Consider the following 17,800-nt stretch of genomic DNA (forward strand, 5'->3'; position numbering starts at 1 on the left):
GCACAGAAAGGCATGTTCTTTTACTGGATGACAATGGGAGCATTAGAGACAAAAATCTTAAATATATTTGAATATGTATTTTAAAGCAAACCAGTCATACTGCTAAGGATATTATATTTAGTTATGTGTTATTTTCCATACAATTTAAAATTGATCTTTACATGTAATCTGAAAGATCCAGGTCTAGGGTTAAGTAAACGAAAGTGACAAAAGTAAAAGCCGTCATGGAAGGAAGCAACAAAACAGAACAACAGTGTCATCAACAACAAAACCTCTGTCCTAACACCCCAAAATCGGGGAGAAAAAGACTCTTTTTTTTCTTTTTGAAAATGGTTACTTGGAGATCATAGTTACATGTACATGATACTCACCAGAATATTCTACGCTTGGAACTTTACATTTAAAAGCTTGATTACTTTCCCCTCCAGGCACAGAAACCAACCAAAAATATAAGCGCACACACATTTGTAAAGTCCTTACAATGGCATATTGTTAACTTTTACTTTTACTTTTATATAGAACCTTCAGAATAGCAAGTCAAACGAGAGATCCTTCGCCAATCCAAATACCTGGAGGACTCATGATTCATTCACTAAGAGTCACCGATCATTAACAATCACCGTCTTTAAAGCGAGTCTGGGTAGCCAGTCAGCGGAATATCCTACCCGTCATCAAAAGAAAATGTTAAGATGGATTTACTGATCCTGGAGTATTAAGTATCATAATGTAAGGTATAATAGTCTGGTATGACATTAGATTTATTTTTTTCTTAAAATATTCAAGCCTAATTATACAGTGGTATATTTTATGACACTGGTACAGAATTACAGAATTACCCTTGAAGGCAAAAACTATTATTCTAAGTTATACTCTGTGTGATTTGTTTCATAATAAATGTGAATCTACATAATAGTAATTAGTTGCATCATAATATGACCTATTATAATTAGCAGAGGTTTTCCTGATCAGTTTCATAAGTTCCTATTACCTTATCAAAAGGAAAATGCTAATAAAAATATCCAGTGCATTTGTTATTTGTATATCCATTTCCAAATCGTTTACTAAATCATTCGCATTGACTTTAAGTTTCTAAATATATTTGATTAGATGATTAGTCTTAAAAATCAGAAGTGGTATCTTCAGATTTCTGTAATTTGAAGAGTGTGGAACTTTACTTCTTTGATGTCTTTATTTTATATTCATAAAGATTTAAAGTAACTATACTGACTGAAAAATCAATGTGCATTTCAGTGGTATGTTTTATTTGTAAATTTAATTTTTCTATGCTAATTATTATGAACTTCTGCAATAATAAAGTAACATCATAATCGTTGCTTTCTATATTATTACTTTTGGCCTGATTTGACATCAGAATATTACTGTCATTAGAAAATTATGAAAAGATGCTATTAAGTTTCTGATACATATATGCTTTTCAACTGTCTGCAATCACATGAGTTCCCATTGCCAAGAGTAAATATGAGGTCGTTTTCTCTCCAGTGGCACGGAGGTACAAATATTGAAGAACCAGGGCATACCATTAATTAGCGATGTATTTACAATTAAATGTCAAACACTTTCTACCTGTTTGGTCTCATATCTCTTGCTGCTCACCCTGCTTCAGATTAAATTGCCTATGTTAAATTAAATTTGAAGTTGACATTTGGCTATGTTTACTCAGAGTAATTGAAAAGCCATCCCTTATCTTTTAAAATAGGGAAGAACCATTAGGTGAGCCACAAATCTCCCTCAAGGAGCTCCACATATGCCATTGGCTGTTAACGCTCTAAGTTATGTGAGAAGAATATAGATATTTCCATCTCTAAATCCCTGCCATTGAACTCAGGCTCGCTAACGCCTGGAAAAACATGAGCTGTTCTCTAGAAAACCAAGAAAAGAAGTCAAATTGCTTTTAGAAATATGTTAGTGTTGAGCAAAGAAGTGGAGGACAGAGTATGAAATGGAAAGGCTAAATGAACGTTTCCCAGGTAGTAATAAGAGAGACACCAGGGGTTCCTGATGCCAAATAAGGTACCATCAGGACAGAAGGGTAATGCTTAAAGGTAAAGGTGAGATACAATATATGAAGAAAAACACTGGGAAACAAAATTTCCACAAAGAGGAAATTCAGAAGGAGCAGATGTCTGTTAGAAGCAGTCTTCAGAGACACTCATTCTTTTTGGATCACTGACTCAAAATTAGTCTCTGTAAGTAATAAGCAATTGGACTAAAATAGTGGAATTTAAAGATATGTAATAGGAAAGCACGCTTTGTTAATGCCCCTAGCTCCTCCATAATAGAAGTCTTCCTCTATTTGAAGATAAGTTTTGAGAGATTTGACAGAGCACAGTGGTTGATTGGAATGTAAAGATTTATCTAGCATTTCCATGTTTGTTTTAAACCTTGACGGAATGACGACCAGGAGTGAGCAGAACGGGGCGTCCTCAGCATTACTGGTGGCAATGTTGAAACACACAAGGATTATTTATTGTAAGAATTATAGGGGATAGTCTACCCGTCGTGTTAGTTCTTATTTCAGCCATACGATTAGGTAATAAAGAAAAGGAAATATCATTCTATAGACTCATCTGGTTGTCTTGCAAATGCTGTAAGTTTCTTTCATCACAGGTATTAATCCTCTGCCATCTGTTCTTTCTCCTCTCCTATCTTTATTCCTCTAAATTTTTTTTTCAAGTCTTATGAAGGATGGGAGGGAAACAAGCTCAGAAAAGGAGAAATCAGTTAGCAACAGCAAACTGTGAAATGGTTAACAATGAGGCACTGCCTCTGTTCTTATGAACACTTAGGTCAACTCGTTTAGTCATTTCATATCCCATTCTCTTCCACAAATGCATTTCAAGTGAAATAACTTATAAAGTAAAATAAGTGCATTCCTCAGCCTATAAACTATCAGCCTGAAGACAATGAGACATCAAAGGTGATACCACCTCACAGCTGTTAGAATCAAAAAGATGAGAAATAATCATTGACGAGGGTATAGAGAAAAAGGAACCCTCTCACGCTGTTGGTGGGAATGTAAATTAGTACAATCACTATGAAAAATAGTAAGGAGGTTCCTAAAAAGTTAAAAATAGATCTATCATATGATCCATCAATTCCACTTCTGGGTATATACCCAAAGGAAATGAAATCAGAATCTTGAAGATCTATCTGCACTCCCATGCTCATTACAGCACAATAGCCAAGAGATGGAAATAGCCTAAGTGTCCATGTGTGGATGGATGAATAAAGTGTACACACACACACACACACACACACACACACACACACACACACACACACACACACCCTGGAATATTATTCAGCCATAAAAAAGAAAATCCTGTCATTTGCAACAACATGAATGGAACTTGAGGGCATTATGCTAAGTGAAATAAGTTAGGCAGAGCAAAGACAACCTCTGTATGATATCACTGATATGTGGAAACTAAAAAAGTTGATCTTGTAGAAACAGTAGAATGGTGGTTGCGAGGGGCTGGAGACTGGAGGAAATGTAGAGATATTGGTCAAAGGGTACAAACTTCCAGTTACAAGACGAATGAGTTCCAGGCAGTTCCAGGCAGTAATGTACAGCATGGTGACTCTAGTTAACAATACTGTATTTTATACCTGAAAGTCGCCAGGAGAGTAGATCTTAAATGTTCTCACCACAAACAAGAAACAGTAATCATGTGAGGTGATGCAAGTGTTAACTAACCCTAGTGTGGCAATTATTTCTCAATATATGTGTATCAAATCACCACACTGTACTTCTAAATTTACCCAATGTTGTTATGTCAATTATATCTCAATAAAGCTTGAGAAAAAAGAATTCATCTTGATTTGCAATCATATCCAAAAACAGATTCTACATGTTTGAGCCTTTGAATCATTCAGGAGGAAAGAAGAGAAAGAGAATTATTAGGAAATAATTCATATTTTTACATAAATATTCAGAAAATCAGTAAGAATAACCAGATTTGGGTTATGGGTCTACCAGAGATATGGACTGAGCTTTAAGGTATGGGGGCATCATCAGTGTGGGGTGTTTGACATAATGCATGTCTGGATGGGCAGCACTTGGGGAAGCTGGCTTTTGCCACCTGCATTTCAACTTACTCAGCTTCCCTGAGTGATTGGGAGGCAAAAGTAAACAAAGAATAAAACATTGAAAAATGAATATTTAGGGGTTGAAGGAGACAAACAGTCCCTTTTATCTGTAAGGATACCATTTTATAAGGCATCATTCTTACCCTCTGTAGCTCTGAGTATGTGGCTTGGGGACATTCTATATGTTATTACGACTCTAAATTTACGATAGTGGCAGTTCTAATATTTCGCTTGGTGACTGATCTAACAAAGGAACGTGTGAAAACAGTTCTGAGTAATCAAAGCAACTTAAAAGACAGTCAAGGATCCAAACATTACACCGTTGCCTTACAACATCTTAGAGCAGGTATGTAAAGGCAATGGATATTTATGTGTATTTATTCACGGTCTGGTCTCAGAAGCCTCTGTCCCCACTGACGATGAGAAACTTACATTTGCCAAGAAAGGTAATCAATATGCTTATTCAGATTAACTCAGTTCTCTAGGAAAGCCAATCAGCTATCTTAACTTTGAATCCCCAATTAGGGGACATCTCAGCTCTTTTTCTCCTCTTCTTCTGCAAGGGGGTGTATTTGTGAAAGGAGAGCCTACCTAGGTGGACATGCCGCCTCCCTTATCTTTGCTGGTTTCTGCTGTGGAGTGACTGTGCCATCTGGTCTCTGGTCACATGGTAGCAGAGTCTGTTGAGGACTCATGCTTTGGGTACCACAGCTCCTTGTCCAGGCTTCCAGCTGGGACGTATCCCTATACAGTGGCTTTGGTCTTCTAAGCCTGGGTCTCTTCTGGCTCCCCAGAGAGGATCTCAGCACCCCTGCATTCCTCTGCAGAGCAAAATGACCAGCTGCTTTCTGTGCTCTTTGCTATATCGTGCAGTATTTTCCTGAGGCTGTAACTTCAAGTCCCTCCTTCGCCATGGCTTCCTTCCTGCTAGCATCCCAGTGCCGTGCAGATTTGGCAAAGTAATTCATGAACAGCTTCGCTGAGAGGAAGGAAGGAAGGCCTGTACTGGGATTTTCCCGAAACTTACATGAGTGTAAGGGTTGTTCCTTACTTCTGCCCTGGTTCCAAACCCTCATGAGACCTGCCATGGATGGGACAGGGTGGTGAGCGGGAGAGGGGGTGGCAGTGGTTAGGAAGGAGTCGGGATGGGCTGCCACAGCTGAACCTCTTGCCTCTGCCTTTCTCCTCCCCACATCTCTCCAAGGCTGCTGTCTAAATGGGACTCTTCTTGTTCCGCATCCTCCATATTTTTTACACTCAGACTTTCAGTGCAGCTTTATGACTCAAGTCTACCAGAGTTGGATCACGATACGCACAAGGAAGTTTTTAGAAGTTAGAAAACGCTGCTCTCTTAACAAAGCGTGGCTTTCAATGCCCTGATTTCTTTAAGTGCTTAAAAAGGCTAGATTTTAAGCTCCCACTGAACAATGACTTCTTTGTTCTAAGACTGTACCCACACTTTTTCAGGAGTAATGAATACTTGTTGCTTCACTGGTTTTGGACCTGTAGAGAATCATGCTTCAAGGAAAATGAAGAAAAAAATATGATGGCTTAAGAATTTCCATTATGTTCTTATTACATGCATACAATGGTTCAACTGAAAACTGGAGTTATTAAAGCAGAAATAAGGACAAGGGAAATGAGAAGAAAAGAAATGAGGTGATGAGAGGAAATGAGAAAAGAAAAAGGAAAAAAAAAAAGAGAACAAGGTGCCAAAGGACATCACAAATTGGCCCTGCTTCTCTTTTTCCATTTTTTATATTATCTTCCCTCTGTTCAGGCAGAAGGCAAGAGAGAGCCTGTTACAGCAGGGACTATCCCAAATATTAAAGCCACGCAGGGACCTCCTGTAGGTTTATTTAGATTAAGTCTTTGGAGATTGTAGTTGCTTCACTGTGGTTTTGCAGGTCATTAAAATTCTCAATCAGAGAAGACCCCAAATTAAACAATTTACCCCCATTGGATTTAATTCACAGGTCACACATAGTCCTTTTGTTAAAGTCCATGAGACATAGTTGAGATTTCTGAACCAGAAGTCGTTTTGATTCCTCTTAGTAACTGATTTATGTCTCTTTAATGGACACTGAATCTAGCGTCTAAATATGTTTGCCTTTTGATGTGGCTGCTAGAAATCTCAGAGTTTCATTTGCATCCAACCTTTAGAATGTGCCCCTGATTGTACACTTTTATGATACTTTTATTTTCCAATACATATTTGAATTTGCCTTCATTATCTACCTTATTTATAATAATATTCCTAATGCAGGAAAATGGGTCATGAGAGGATGGTCGTGTGCCAGGTCTGGGCAAGTCCCTGGGATGCATCTTGTCAAGTGACGGTCCTTGGCTTCCCTCGGAAAAGAATTCAAGAGCGAGCCACAGTGGAGCGAAGGTAGATTTATTCAGGGAGGTGCACACTCCATACACAGAGTGCAGGCCATCTCAGAAGGCCAGACAGGCCATGAGCATATAGTGAAGCTCAAGGTCTACTGGGAGTTGAATATTCCGCCATCTTGGTGCTAACGGCTATGTCATTCTTTAAATGGTTGTGCCCTGCCCCTTCCCTCCTGTCTCACTCCTAGTGATAAGTGTATCAAACAGGACAGGCTGGGTTACCCTACAGGGATAAGTAATCACAAAATGTCAGTGGATTACAGTAACAATGGTTTATTTCTTGCTCATGCTACAGGTTCATAACAGGGAAGCCCTGCCTGTGCTCTGTTGCCTTCACTGGGAGGTCCAGGCTGACAAAGCAGCTTTTCTCTGGGATATCACCAGGGGGATACTCGAGATCATGACAAAGTACATGCTGGGTCTTAAAACCCGCATCCAGCATAACACATGTCATTTCCGCTGACATTTCATTGGCCAAGGTAAGTCATAATGGCCGCCTGAATCAGTGAGGCAAGAAGTATAATCTTCCTCCAGAGAGGCTCAGGGGATACTTGGGGATAACAATACAGTCTATCAAAACAGGTAACATTTATTTAAGTAATTACTCTGAACGTGGCAGTCTTCTAAGACATATATTTAATACTCATCTGAGATCTGTTTGGTATGTACGAGGTGTTTCTTCTTATAGATGAACAGCAATGAGTTTGGCAAGATTAAGAGATTTGTTCAGGTTTACCCAGGTGCTAAAAGGCTGAACTGGGATTGGAACTGGATTTTTCTGCCTCCAAACCTAGTCTCTACCCCTGTTTATTGCACTGCCTATGTTTCTATAATCCCTCTGAGATAAGGAGGGGGGTGAATACTTAAATATAAAAATCCAATAAGAAGCTAAATGATCCACATTACAAGCCCATGTGCTTTTAAAAAATCCAATGTAATGGTGGTGAGTATTCCACTCCTCTTGTCTGGAGAGCCAGCAGCCAATGGACCAAAGCAGCTGCAAATGAGCCAATGTTCTTCTCCCATTAGGAGCTAATTAACCTGCAGCCTGGAGGCACTTATCAGTAGGTGTTTAGAAAACCAATAAAATGAGGGGGTCAACTGGGGTGGCTGAGAAAAGTCAAACCAGATTTCCGAAATATAAAAATTATGAACATGAAGGTAAGTCTGAGAACCAAAGGCAGAATTGAGATGAAATGGATGAACTGCCTTGGTATTTTTTAAGATGCCATCCTTTCACACACGGAAGTAGAACCTAGTACAGGGACAATGAAATTAAGCCATGGACCTCCTCATCAACCCATCACTGACTACAGTCCTTCTCCACCTTACAACCGTTCTTGGGTTTTTGAATAGTCAGCTTCCTGGTTTTCTGGAAGCCATTTCTTTCTTTTTTCTTCTCTTTTCTTTTAAAGTAGTTTGAATTTTATTTGATCATTCGCAAGAATTGCACATCCAAGGGTCTGCATGGGCCAGGCAAATAAACTGAGAATAGGGTAGGATGTAAGCTCCCTCCTTCCGTTTTTTTGTTTTGTTTTGTTTTTCAGTTGAAGTATAGTCGATCTACAGTGTTTATTTCTGGTGTACAGCATAGTGATTTAGTTTATATACATAACATATATATATATATATATATATATATATATATATTTCTTTTCATATTTCTTTTTCATTATAGGTCATTACAAAGTATCGAATATAGTTCCCTGGGCTTTGCCGTAGGACTTTGTTGTTTAATTCTTTTTTACATACAAAAATTGTTCTTGTCTGCTCATTGTTACGCACAGTGGGGTTTCTTACAGTGCCACTGAGCGTAGATGAAGACGCCATCATTAGTTCAACAAATACTGAGACACTCCCAAATACCAGTTCTTGTGCTGGATCTTAATGTGACAGTCAAGGGCTGAAGGTCAAGGAGGGGGGGTGACTTAAACTAAATAATTACACAAATATTGTCACAAATTAATCATCACCATGGCAGCATTAAACCATTCTGGAAGCACGTCTCTTTGGACTCTCTTTACTTGGAATCCTGGATTTGATAGGAAAGCAACATTCAGATTTATCCACTTCAATATTCCTGTCAAGTGAATGGTTGTACCCCTCAAAAGTCACAGGTTGCGATCCTAATCGCCAACATGATGGCATTTGGCGGTGTGCCACCGGGAGGTCATTTAGGTCATGAGGGTGGAATCCTCATGAATGGGATTAGTGCCCTTATAAAAAGGGATCCCTGAGAGCTTTCTAGCTTTCTTTCCCTCGTGTGAGGATAGCGAAAGAAGCCAACAATCTGCAACCTGGAAATGGGTTCTTGCCAGACCCCAAACATGCCGGCATCCTCATCCCACACCTCCAACCTCAGAAGTGATAGACATAAATTTCTGTTCCTTATACATCACTCAGTCTGTGGTACTTTGTTATAATGGCCCAAACTGACAAACACATACTAGGATTAATTTATACTATAGAACAGAAGGTAGATATTTGGAGTCTTGATGATAACTCTTCATGCCCAGGCAATTATACAGCAGGGAGTTGGAAATATTTTTATCACAACTGAAAACTTACATCTTGAGGCTTACCATTTTTGAAGGCTTGAAATTTGTAAAAATTTCCTCATGAACTGTAAAAAGAATTATATTTAGTACTTAATGGATTACACATGCACATTCAAAAATTATTTCACATACACTTACAAGTAATCGTTAATATAGAACACTACACTTTGTTAAAATAGCCTCCATTTCTTCTTATGAGAACTGAAATGATGTTACTAATAGACTTCTTCTAAAGTCTACGAAAATAAATAGTACCATAAATTTAACTTCACTATAACAAAAAGCCTTACATTTTCTGGTTTCCAGAACATATAACCATATATTATGTTCATCCATGAATATCTTGAAGCATACTCACTCTGAAGCTTAGCATAAAAGTCACAGGCACTCGACCAGGTGGATAACGTAATCTTCATTTTCCTAATGTACACCAGAATCTAAATTGCATCTTGCCTTCATCTGAAACCCAACCATTCGGTTTATGGTAAACTGACTTGATGGGAAGTTTATCTTAAGACTTATGTAATCTTCGACCCTCGTGAAGCGTGATATTCAGGGAATATATTTTCTGGGGCTAACATATGGTGGAACAATCTTTCAGGTTACCTGTTGTGACCCTGAGTTTGCCTGATGGGGGGAAAATGTGCTTCCAATTAAAACTGTCCTACGGGGATGTAATTCTTTATGAATTCAGAGTAAAGAATAGCTAAGGAGTCTGGTCCATGTCTGACAGCTGGTGCAAAGCACCTTGAATCAATAAAAACTCTTATTAATTCCACCCTAAGTACTTGCTGTTGGCTCACCTTGACATGATTCTACAAAGAACTGTAGATTTGAAAACTTCTAATACAGGTTACTGTCTAGAACAAAGCCAATATTCCTGAAAAAGGCCTACAAACTCACAAAAGATAACTTCATATAAATAAAGAACTTCACAACCAGTTTGTGAGAACTGTTTTTGGTGCTTTGAGAATCACAAAGAAATTCAAACCCATAATTTATGTGACTAAATGACATTTCTAGGCAACAAGACATGGAATTTTAACTTAAGGCTTGCAGACCAGGGCTTATAAAAGCTCTTCTCAAATGCATAAATTCTCCCAAACGTAAATGATCCAGCCATTCTCAAACAATCTCCCGGACTGAACCCTAAGTCTACGAAACATTTTTCAAAGACAGGTGAAACCTAACAAGAGGATAATCTCATCTTTTCTTTTTCTTATTGTTCCAAAAACATAGTCTTTCAGGCTCTTGCATATTTAGTTTATCATCCAGGGCAGAACAGGACAACATCAAGTCATGACAGTTACTCATTCTTTAGCCTTCACTGCACATCTCTCGTTTGTTACTATACCCTCTTTGTTTTCTAGGGCATATTTTACAATTTTGCCCTCTGATTCACATCTGAGTATCCTGATCCAAAGATCCAGCTCACATCTGAGTATTGTTCAAAGATAATAATTTCCTCTTGCAATAATTACTACAGCCCCTCACCTCCAGGAGAAAATCAACTTGACGACCAATAATGGGAAAGGAGTTGACCATTCATTCCCTTCCTCGCATTACAAATGTATCAAGGTAATTTAAAAATTTTAAAAATATGGTTCTCATTCCAAATGGTCCTTAACAGATAGTCAATAGGAGGAAAGATAATCTCTCACCTTTTTATATTTATTTAGATCTAACGAGTCAAGTGTTGGGACACATTTTTTGGAATAGTGACATATCCCATGGCAAAATTAATTCCTGTTAAGCAATTTAGTCCCTTTTAAATTTCTGCTTTCTTTTCCCAAATAAATACGAAGATGCAAAGGGTGATTGCTATGTCTTAGCACTGAGCACATGGTTGTAGAAGTTTGAGGCTGTAAACATAACTCCCAAGTGTCTGCCCAGCTGAAGTCCTGTATGTGATCACTTACAAACTCTGTATTAGCCAACTGCGTCCACCACCCCCATTCCCCTGTCTCCCCTCTGCTTCAGTCAAACTAGCCTCCCCTGAGTTCCCTGGATGCATCATTCCCCTTCCTTCCAAAGGGTCTTTACACATCGTGGTCCTTTCAGGTAAAATGGCCCTTTCCCTCCTCTTCTATATTTAGTAACTTAATTCTTCCTGCAGGTCTCATCTCTTCACTCATGTCCTGTGGATGGAAACACTTGGCAAGGTCACATCCTCTACCATCTCCCATTAGAGAAAGATGAGTTTCTCCTTCATGGCACTTTACTACATGTGTAATGATCACATTATATGTATATGTGTGTGTGTGTGTGTGTGTGTGTGTGTGGTGTGTGTGTGTATAAAACAGTCCTTGCAAATTTACCAGGAGAAATTGGATTTTTATATTTTAAGCAAATGAATTTTAAAAAGAAAACTACTGGGGGTCTTGTTAGAAGATTTTTAGACAAAGTAAAAGAATCACTTTCCAATGTTGTTTTAAAGTGAGAAGACAAGTTTTTTTTTGGGGGGGGGCATACATTGTTTTGGCAAAAATAACTCTAATAATGGAAATATTTCCAAGTAAACTATTTTTAAAAGGGAAAGGAAGAAAGAAAGGAAGGAAGGAAAGAAAGAAAGATCCAGACACTGGTTTTCCGATTCCACTGCTTCCTGCTCCTTTGGAAGATACACATATTCAGAATGTGAATTTTGTCAGCTGACTTCCAGGTGATCTGGTTACATCTGGGTGAAACTCGTGGGGAAAACGGAAGAGCAGGCAGTGTTTCTTTTCTTTGTAATGACACAGGCTTCTCAGAAAGCACCCAGAATGTCTGCCCAACAAGCCAGTGCATTAGCATCCATGTACAGACAGAAGCCATTGTGAAACCTTCTGACTCAGAGGCAGCTTTTCAGGATTCAGATGATTCGGGACAGTGGTCTGGTGACCCATGATGTGTTGTTGGTCAACTTTACCAGTGACTGAGGCATTAAAGGACTATCTGGAGAAAGGAAAGTTTGGATGAAACAGTCACCAGAAGTTCTGAGATATTACCTCTCAATTCCTAGAAGGGTGTAACTCTTTCCCAAAGCCACATAAGCTTGACACGACAGCTCAGTTAGGTCAGAGGATGGATGGCTCCCATGCAAACAAAGAATCGTCTTCTTCAACTAAGCACACAACTTCACAATGGAAGCACGTAGAAGGAGGAGAAGGGAGAGGTCTGCCCTACCTCCGTGGCCCATCAAGGAAACACTGGCAACTCCATTTTGGTGGCAGAAACCAACCCACCACCTGCTCACTTGTGCAGCTGCCAAAAGAGTGGAAATAAATTCCTAATGTTGGTGGAATTTCTGACTTTAGGTGATGCAGGGTTTGGAGACTAAGCTTGCTAGAATGCCCTTTAGACAGAGTCGCTCAGCAGAAGTCTCATTACACGTTCCTACTGTAACTACAGTCACGCGAAACACGGGAAAGAGGCAGCTCAGAAGGCAACGCTCAGTGATGCAGTGTGATAAGTGACACATGGGACTTTGCGGCCAATTTAAGATTACATGGTTTTGGGTTTACGGCTGAGCTGTCTCTTTCGGGAGCACCATACGCCCTCTAAGACAATGCACCCTTTACATGGGACAGAATACAGGGTGATCTTTTATCACAGCCTCCCTGAGGGTTAAACAACTCATGATGGAAAAGAAGTTCCCCTCCACGGCAGTGCCATAGAAAAGAGGAATAAAAATGATGAGAGGTAACATTTATTGACCACTGGCCGGCACCCTGCCAAACGCTTGTAAGCATCATTTCATGAGGTCCTCCCAACATTATTATCTAATTTTTACAGGTGAAGGAAGAGAGGTTTTAAGTGAGGTTTAAAAGTATCAGTAAATTGATGGAGGTTGCATAGCCATCGAGTAACAGATCAGATGATGCCGGGGGACCACTCAGGATGGATGGATGAGTGAAGTCCACTATACCGCCTCTCTCCTGGGGCTCGGCATTTTGGTGTCTCCTTCCTGCAACTGACGCATTATTTTTAACCTTTCATCATGGCTGCCTCTAACACTCACTTTAATTTACCTTTATTCTATAATACTCGTGAGGGATACCACATATTGAAAACTGGTGAAATCTGCTGGATTCAAGCCTCCTGGAGAAATCCTGACAATGACCTGTTCACATGGCTCTTCCACCTTATGGAGCCAGGAAACAAAGCCAAGGGGAGGAAGGCGGCAGGTGAGGGGACATCTGTGTCACATACTCTCCTTCTTCCCTTCTTCTTGTTTGAATTAAACTCATTTCTATTTTTTTTCCCTCCTAACCACTGTGTATTAAACACGGATTACACCAGGCCCTAAGGAATGATGAACACAGCCAAGCCCTTGTTTTCTTGGAGCATGCATTCTGCGGGGGAAAGAAAGAAAATAAACAACTAGATAGGCAAATAAAGAGTTAAAGACTAAATAATGAAAATGAAACAAGCTGATGGGAGAGAAAGCAACCGAGGCCTTATTCTAGACTGAGTTGTCGGGGAAGACTCATTAAGGAGGTGATGTTTATGCCGGGACCTGAACGACCAGGCGCCAGTCATGACCAGGGAAAGAACATAACGGGCAGAGATGATAACTGGGTAAAGGACCTGTGATGGGTCCCAGGCTGACTCGTTCCAGGAGCTGAGAAGAGACAACAGGCTACAACAGGACACAACGCACAAGAGGAAGTGGCACCAGGAATCTCGAATACACCAAGCTTCAAACACCCGTTAGATACCCAAGCGGAGGTGTCAAACAGGCAACTGCTTCTCAGTCTTTCAAGGGCATAGAAGTCCTGCAAGGATCTTCTTTAAAAATGCAGACTGCGATACAGTTCGTCCAGAGTGGAGCCCCGGATTCTGCATTTCCCAAAAGGTCCCTAGTGATGTCACCCTTCCTTGTCAACTTCCAGTATGTTTCCCACGTGATTCTTTTCTTACCGATGTACAATCTTTAAAGTTGACTTCGTGGTAATCCGCACTTTCTCTCGTTGTCTCGAATTTCTTTTTATTCCTGTGGTCTTGATGAATATTTAAGAGCAAGTCCACAATGTTCACTTTCATATTCCTAGTTATATTCAAATTTATTCAAAGATAAGATCGCCCAGAATCACCGGAGAAGCCTACGGAAATAGTGTAACCTTCGTTTCAGAACCCTGTGTAGCAGTGCTGTTCCCAAAGGATTTGCCAGAAATGTTTTTTTCTTAACATAGCCCTCCTGGGCCTCTTCTCAACTTTGAAATGGTACATTCTGCTATTTCTGGCAACGCTGTCTATTATAAAAAGTAATATTTCAGCCACTTCAACATTAAAAATAACCATAAAAAGTCAACGCCCCTCAGAATGATGTGATGTAATCAAACTCCCCTGAGTCAATGAAAAACAGGGTTTTTTTTTTTTTCATAAATTAATAACTGCCTCAATATTCTTAGGAGGACAGCGACCTTTCTCGGACAATCTGGAAGTGATCTGAACATTATAAAAGTGGATATGGTACACATAGCAACCTGGCCTCACCACCGCAAGTTAGACATCGGGATGAAAGTCGTACCTCGCATTTCACGATAGTTGAGTCACACCACGCCGGTTTTTACTACAACTGATGAAAAGAAAGTATGATGAGCTGGACGCACGTGACAAACATGGGAGGTAATCTGTTTCCAGGATATGGCATCTGGCCATCGACCACCACCTCTTGGAACAAGGTAAAGCCATTGAAATAGTGAACAGATGTTAGCATACTTGAAAAATCAAAGTTCTATTGCTAAAAATTATGTAGGGTCAGATGGAGCTCGGGCGCTTGGTCCATAATTTAACTGACTTGGCGAATGTGAAACTGAGACCCAGAGGCACAGCACACAGAATGGAGGCCACACACTCTGCACACTACGCGGGAGCTCGTAAACTACTGACAGTGCGTACACTGTGCTAAGCCAGCTTGATTAAGTATTAACACAGTATTTGACACTTAGGGAAAACCTGAAGTCCATTTCCACGTCTACTAAATTAAAAAGTTATTTCTATACGCGCGAAAGAGTAGACTTTTCTCCAAGTTCCAAGCATGTCTCATGTCTACAAATTTTATTATTGGGCCTCGGCTTGCCATTTACCTGAAGACTGAGCGTCTACCTCGCAATCTATCCAGGAGTACTCTTTTTCAAAGGATCTCCTCTGTCCTCTGTTGTCTATTATATCGCACTTCAGGATGAGTTGACAGGCACGCTTCTCAGGCGGATCTCTGCACTTGAAATCAATCTTGTTGGCCTTCAGTCACGCATCCACTGAAGTCAAGCACTGAAGGAGGCTTGTGCTGCTTTAGAGTTTGTAGTTTTATTCACAGCTTTGCAGATGAAGTCACCAGCTTCCATCACTTTGTAAAGATTCACACCCTGGGGAAGGCAAGACCGGGTACCAGGTGGGAAGGGGGGGGGGCGGTTAGGGAAAGAGCAGACAAAACAGATTCCTTTTAATTTTATCAGTAGTTTAACCATTTAAAATCATTAAAGAAAATGTTCATTATTGATTTGGGGGAGACATTTGTCTTCATGAATCATGTAGATTTTTAGCTTTTTCTGCTTTATGGGAAAAATTTTCAATTAGCAATAATCGCGCCTCGGATAAACCTCCCTGGCTACCATACCGCCACTGTGCAAAGCTGAGCTCTTCCTGCTTTGTGAAGACATAGCTCGCGTCTGACCCTAGTATAGACCCACAGGCTAGCCTCACCTGAATGACTCGGTGTGATTTGGGCTGAGAGCTAAACTCTAGGAGGGACAATGACAGAGCCAGAAACTTTCTACAAAACATCAGTGAAGGGCAACTAAAGTGACAATGGTTTGGAAGAGTTTATAGATAAAGACTTAGGGAAAAAAAAGATTTAAAAACCTCTTACTGTATAAAGAAATGAACCTGGTAAAGCTACACGGCACATAAGAAAAGTGAGTGTGTAATTTTTATGTTTTCCTTTTTCTTTTTTTATTTTTTGGAAGGGAGGTTAATTAGGTTTATTTATTTATTTTTAGAGGAGGCACTGGGGATTGAACCCAGGACCTCATACATGCTAAGCATGTGCTCTACCCCTTGAGCTACACCCTCCCCCTGCGAGTGTGTAATTTTTAGCCACATTCAGAAACACGATTACTAGTATGAAATCGAAGGAGGTAGTGGCAGGTCAAGTAAAATGAAGTAGTATTTGGCACACATCTGGAACTTGTCTGCCTGAGAGGTTGTCCTGTCTGAAGGCACGAGCAGGATCAAAAAAGGCTTTGGTAAATCCATGAATGACAGGTAGGCAGTGGGGCATGAAGGCCAAGTTGAAGGCACGCGCCTCATCTCGAGTCTGGTGTAGCCAAAGGCCAGCCGGGCGCGCCCCACCCGGGGTCTGTGCTGTCACTGGCGGAGGTGGAGTGTTAGGTGCATTAACCAGGGCTTTGCCCCCAGGCAGCGTTTTATAAGCTCCTGTGTCCTCCCTCACCATGGACTAGAAAGAGCATGAACTTAAACTTGAACAGACTCAGGGCTTTCCTTGCTACTAAGTTCTCTAAAATTTATGTAAGTCTGTCATTTTCTTAAAATTGACGAGTATTTCTATGCACAGGGGCTTTTCACACCCGTGACGTATGATCATCATCTTCGCAGAGCTAATTACTTCTCTCCAGACACTTTCAGAGCCCTGGTTTCTTCACAGTTTACTTCTATTTAAGAATCACCAAAAACATTTTGTAAAATGACACATAAATAATTTTCATTGCTTCTTTTTATGATAAAGTTGTTCTTCAAGGATGAACGTTTGCTTTGGTTTTGTCATGGTAACAATTGTAGGTAGAACTGTTAGGCACGTTTTGGTTTAAACTCCTTTATGGAAATTTTGTGAAGAACTAGCTACGTGTGCCTTCCATTTCTGAATTACATGTTCTTTGCTTTCCAGTAATTCCATGGATAGCAATTATGCAGTGGGATTTGTTGGCATCATACTAAAGAAGGATTTTGTTTGTGTTTGAGATGAAATCTATGGTGGCATGGAGGAGGAATTCAAAGGCACTGTGAAGTCAGAGGACCAGTGCGGAGGATGATTATCCAGGAAAGAGGTCAGAATCTGTGTTGATGTAGTCCCAGAAAAAAATAGTAAGGAAGGAACAAACACACAAAATATTGGACAAGTCGAATCCGTGGCTCTCAGTAACTGACTAGGCGTGGGAGCCACAGGAACACGGCTTCCACAGAGAACCTTGGCTTGTTAGCCGCTGTCCAATGTAACAACCCTGCTTGAAATGTGAAATTCTTAGGAACAGAGACATGGCTTATTTGCGTTTGGACCCACAAGGCCAGACACGCCTTAAGCACCAGCTGAGTTCAACTCAGTCATCTCAGTGTTCACGGCAGGATTTCTACTTCTCTCCCATTTCTGCCATGGTCTTACATTTCTAACGGAAATGATGGAAATGATCGTGCTACTTTGTAAGTGAAATAGTATTTATTCCTAATCAGAGAAGAGAGGCAACAGCTGTTGGTGCTTAGGGCCAAGTCGTGTCAGTCTTTCAAGGAACATGATCAAGCGTCTCTAGGCACAGTGTGAATAAGCTGCAATACAAGCCCTCTGCCTGCAGGGGGAGCCAGACAGACAGAAGCTCGTGACAACCTTGCAGTAGATTCAGAAGGCGGCACTGAAGGTGGCGCTTAGGGCAGGAACCCAACAGTGGGGTCCGGGGAACGAGCAGGGAGATGCTAGAAGGTGCTTTTTTGGGGGATGCGGTGCCTCAGTCTCCAGGTGAAATCAA

General features: G+C 40.4%; 2 protein-coding genes and 1 pseudogene across 2 annotated transcripts in view; 1 reads left to right on the top strand and 2 right to left on the bottom strand.

Annotated features, from left to right (window-relative positions):
• GFRAL (GDNF family receptor alpha like) overlaps positions 1–1,794 on the top strand; it is a 53,777-nt gene extending 51,983 nt beyond the window's left edge. Inside the window, exon 9 of the mRNA XM_010973912.3 lies at positions 520–1,794. Coding sequence (XP_010972214.2) covers positions 520–613 — 94 coding nt within the window. The 3' untranslated portion in view covers positions 614–1,794. The remainder of the gene's footprint in view (positions 1–519) is intronic.
• Positions 1,795–15,389: 13,595 nt separating this feature from the next.
• The window catches only part of HMGCLL1 (3-hydroxy-3-methylglutaryl-CoA lyase like 1), a 116,649-nt gene continuing 114,238 nt past the window's right edge, over positions 15,390–17,800 (bottom strand). Inside the window, 1 exon segment of the mRNA XM_010973914.3 lies at positions 15,390–15,412. The gene's annotated coding sequence lies outside the window, so the exon portion shown is untranslated.
• LOC123613959 (U4 spliceosomal RNA) lies at positions 15,503–15,680 on the bottom strand (annotated as a pseudogene).

The sequence above is a fragment of the Camelus bactrianus genome, chromosome 20, assembly GCF_048773025.1.
Source record: "Camelus bactrianus isolate YW-2024 breed Bactrian camel chromosome 20, ASM4877302v1, whole genome shotgun sequence".
Taxonomy (NCBI): Eukaryota; Metazoa; Chordata; class Mammalia; order Artiodactyla; family Camelidae; genus Camelus; species Camelus bactrianus.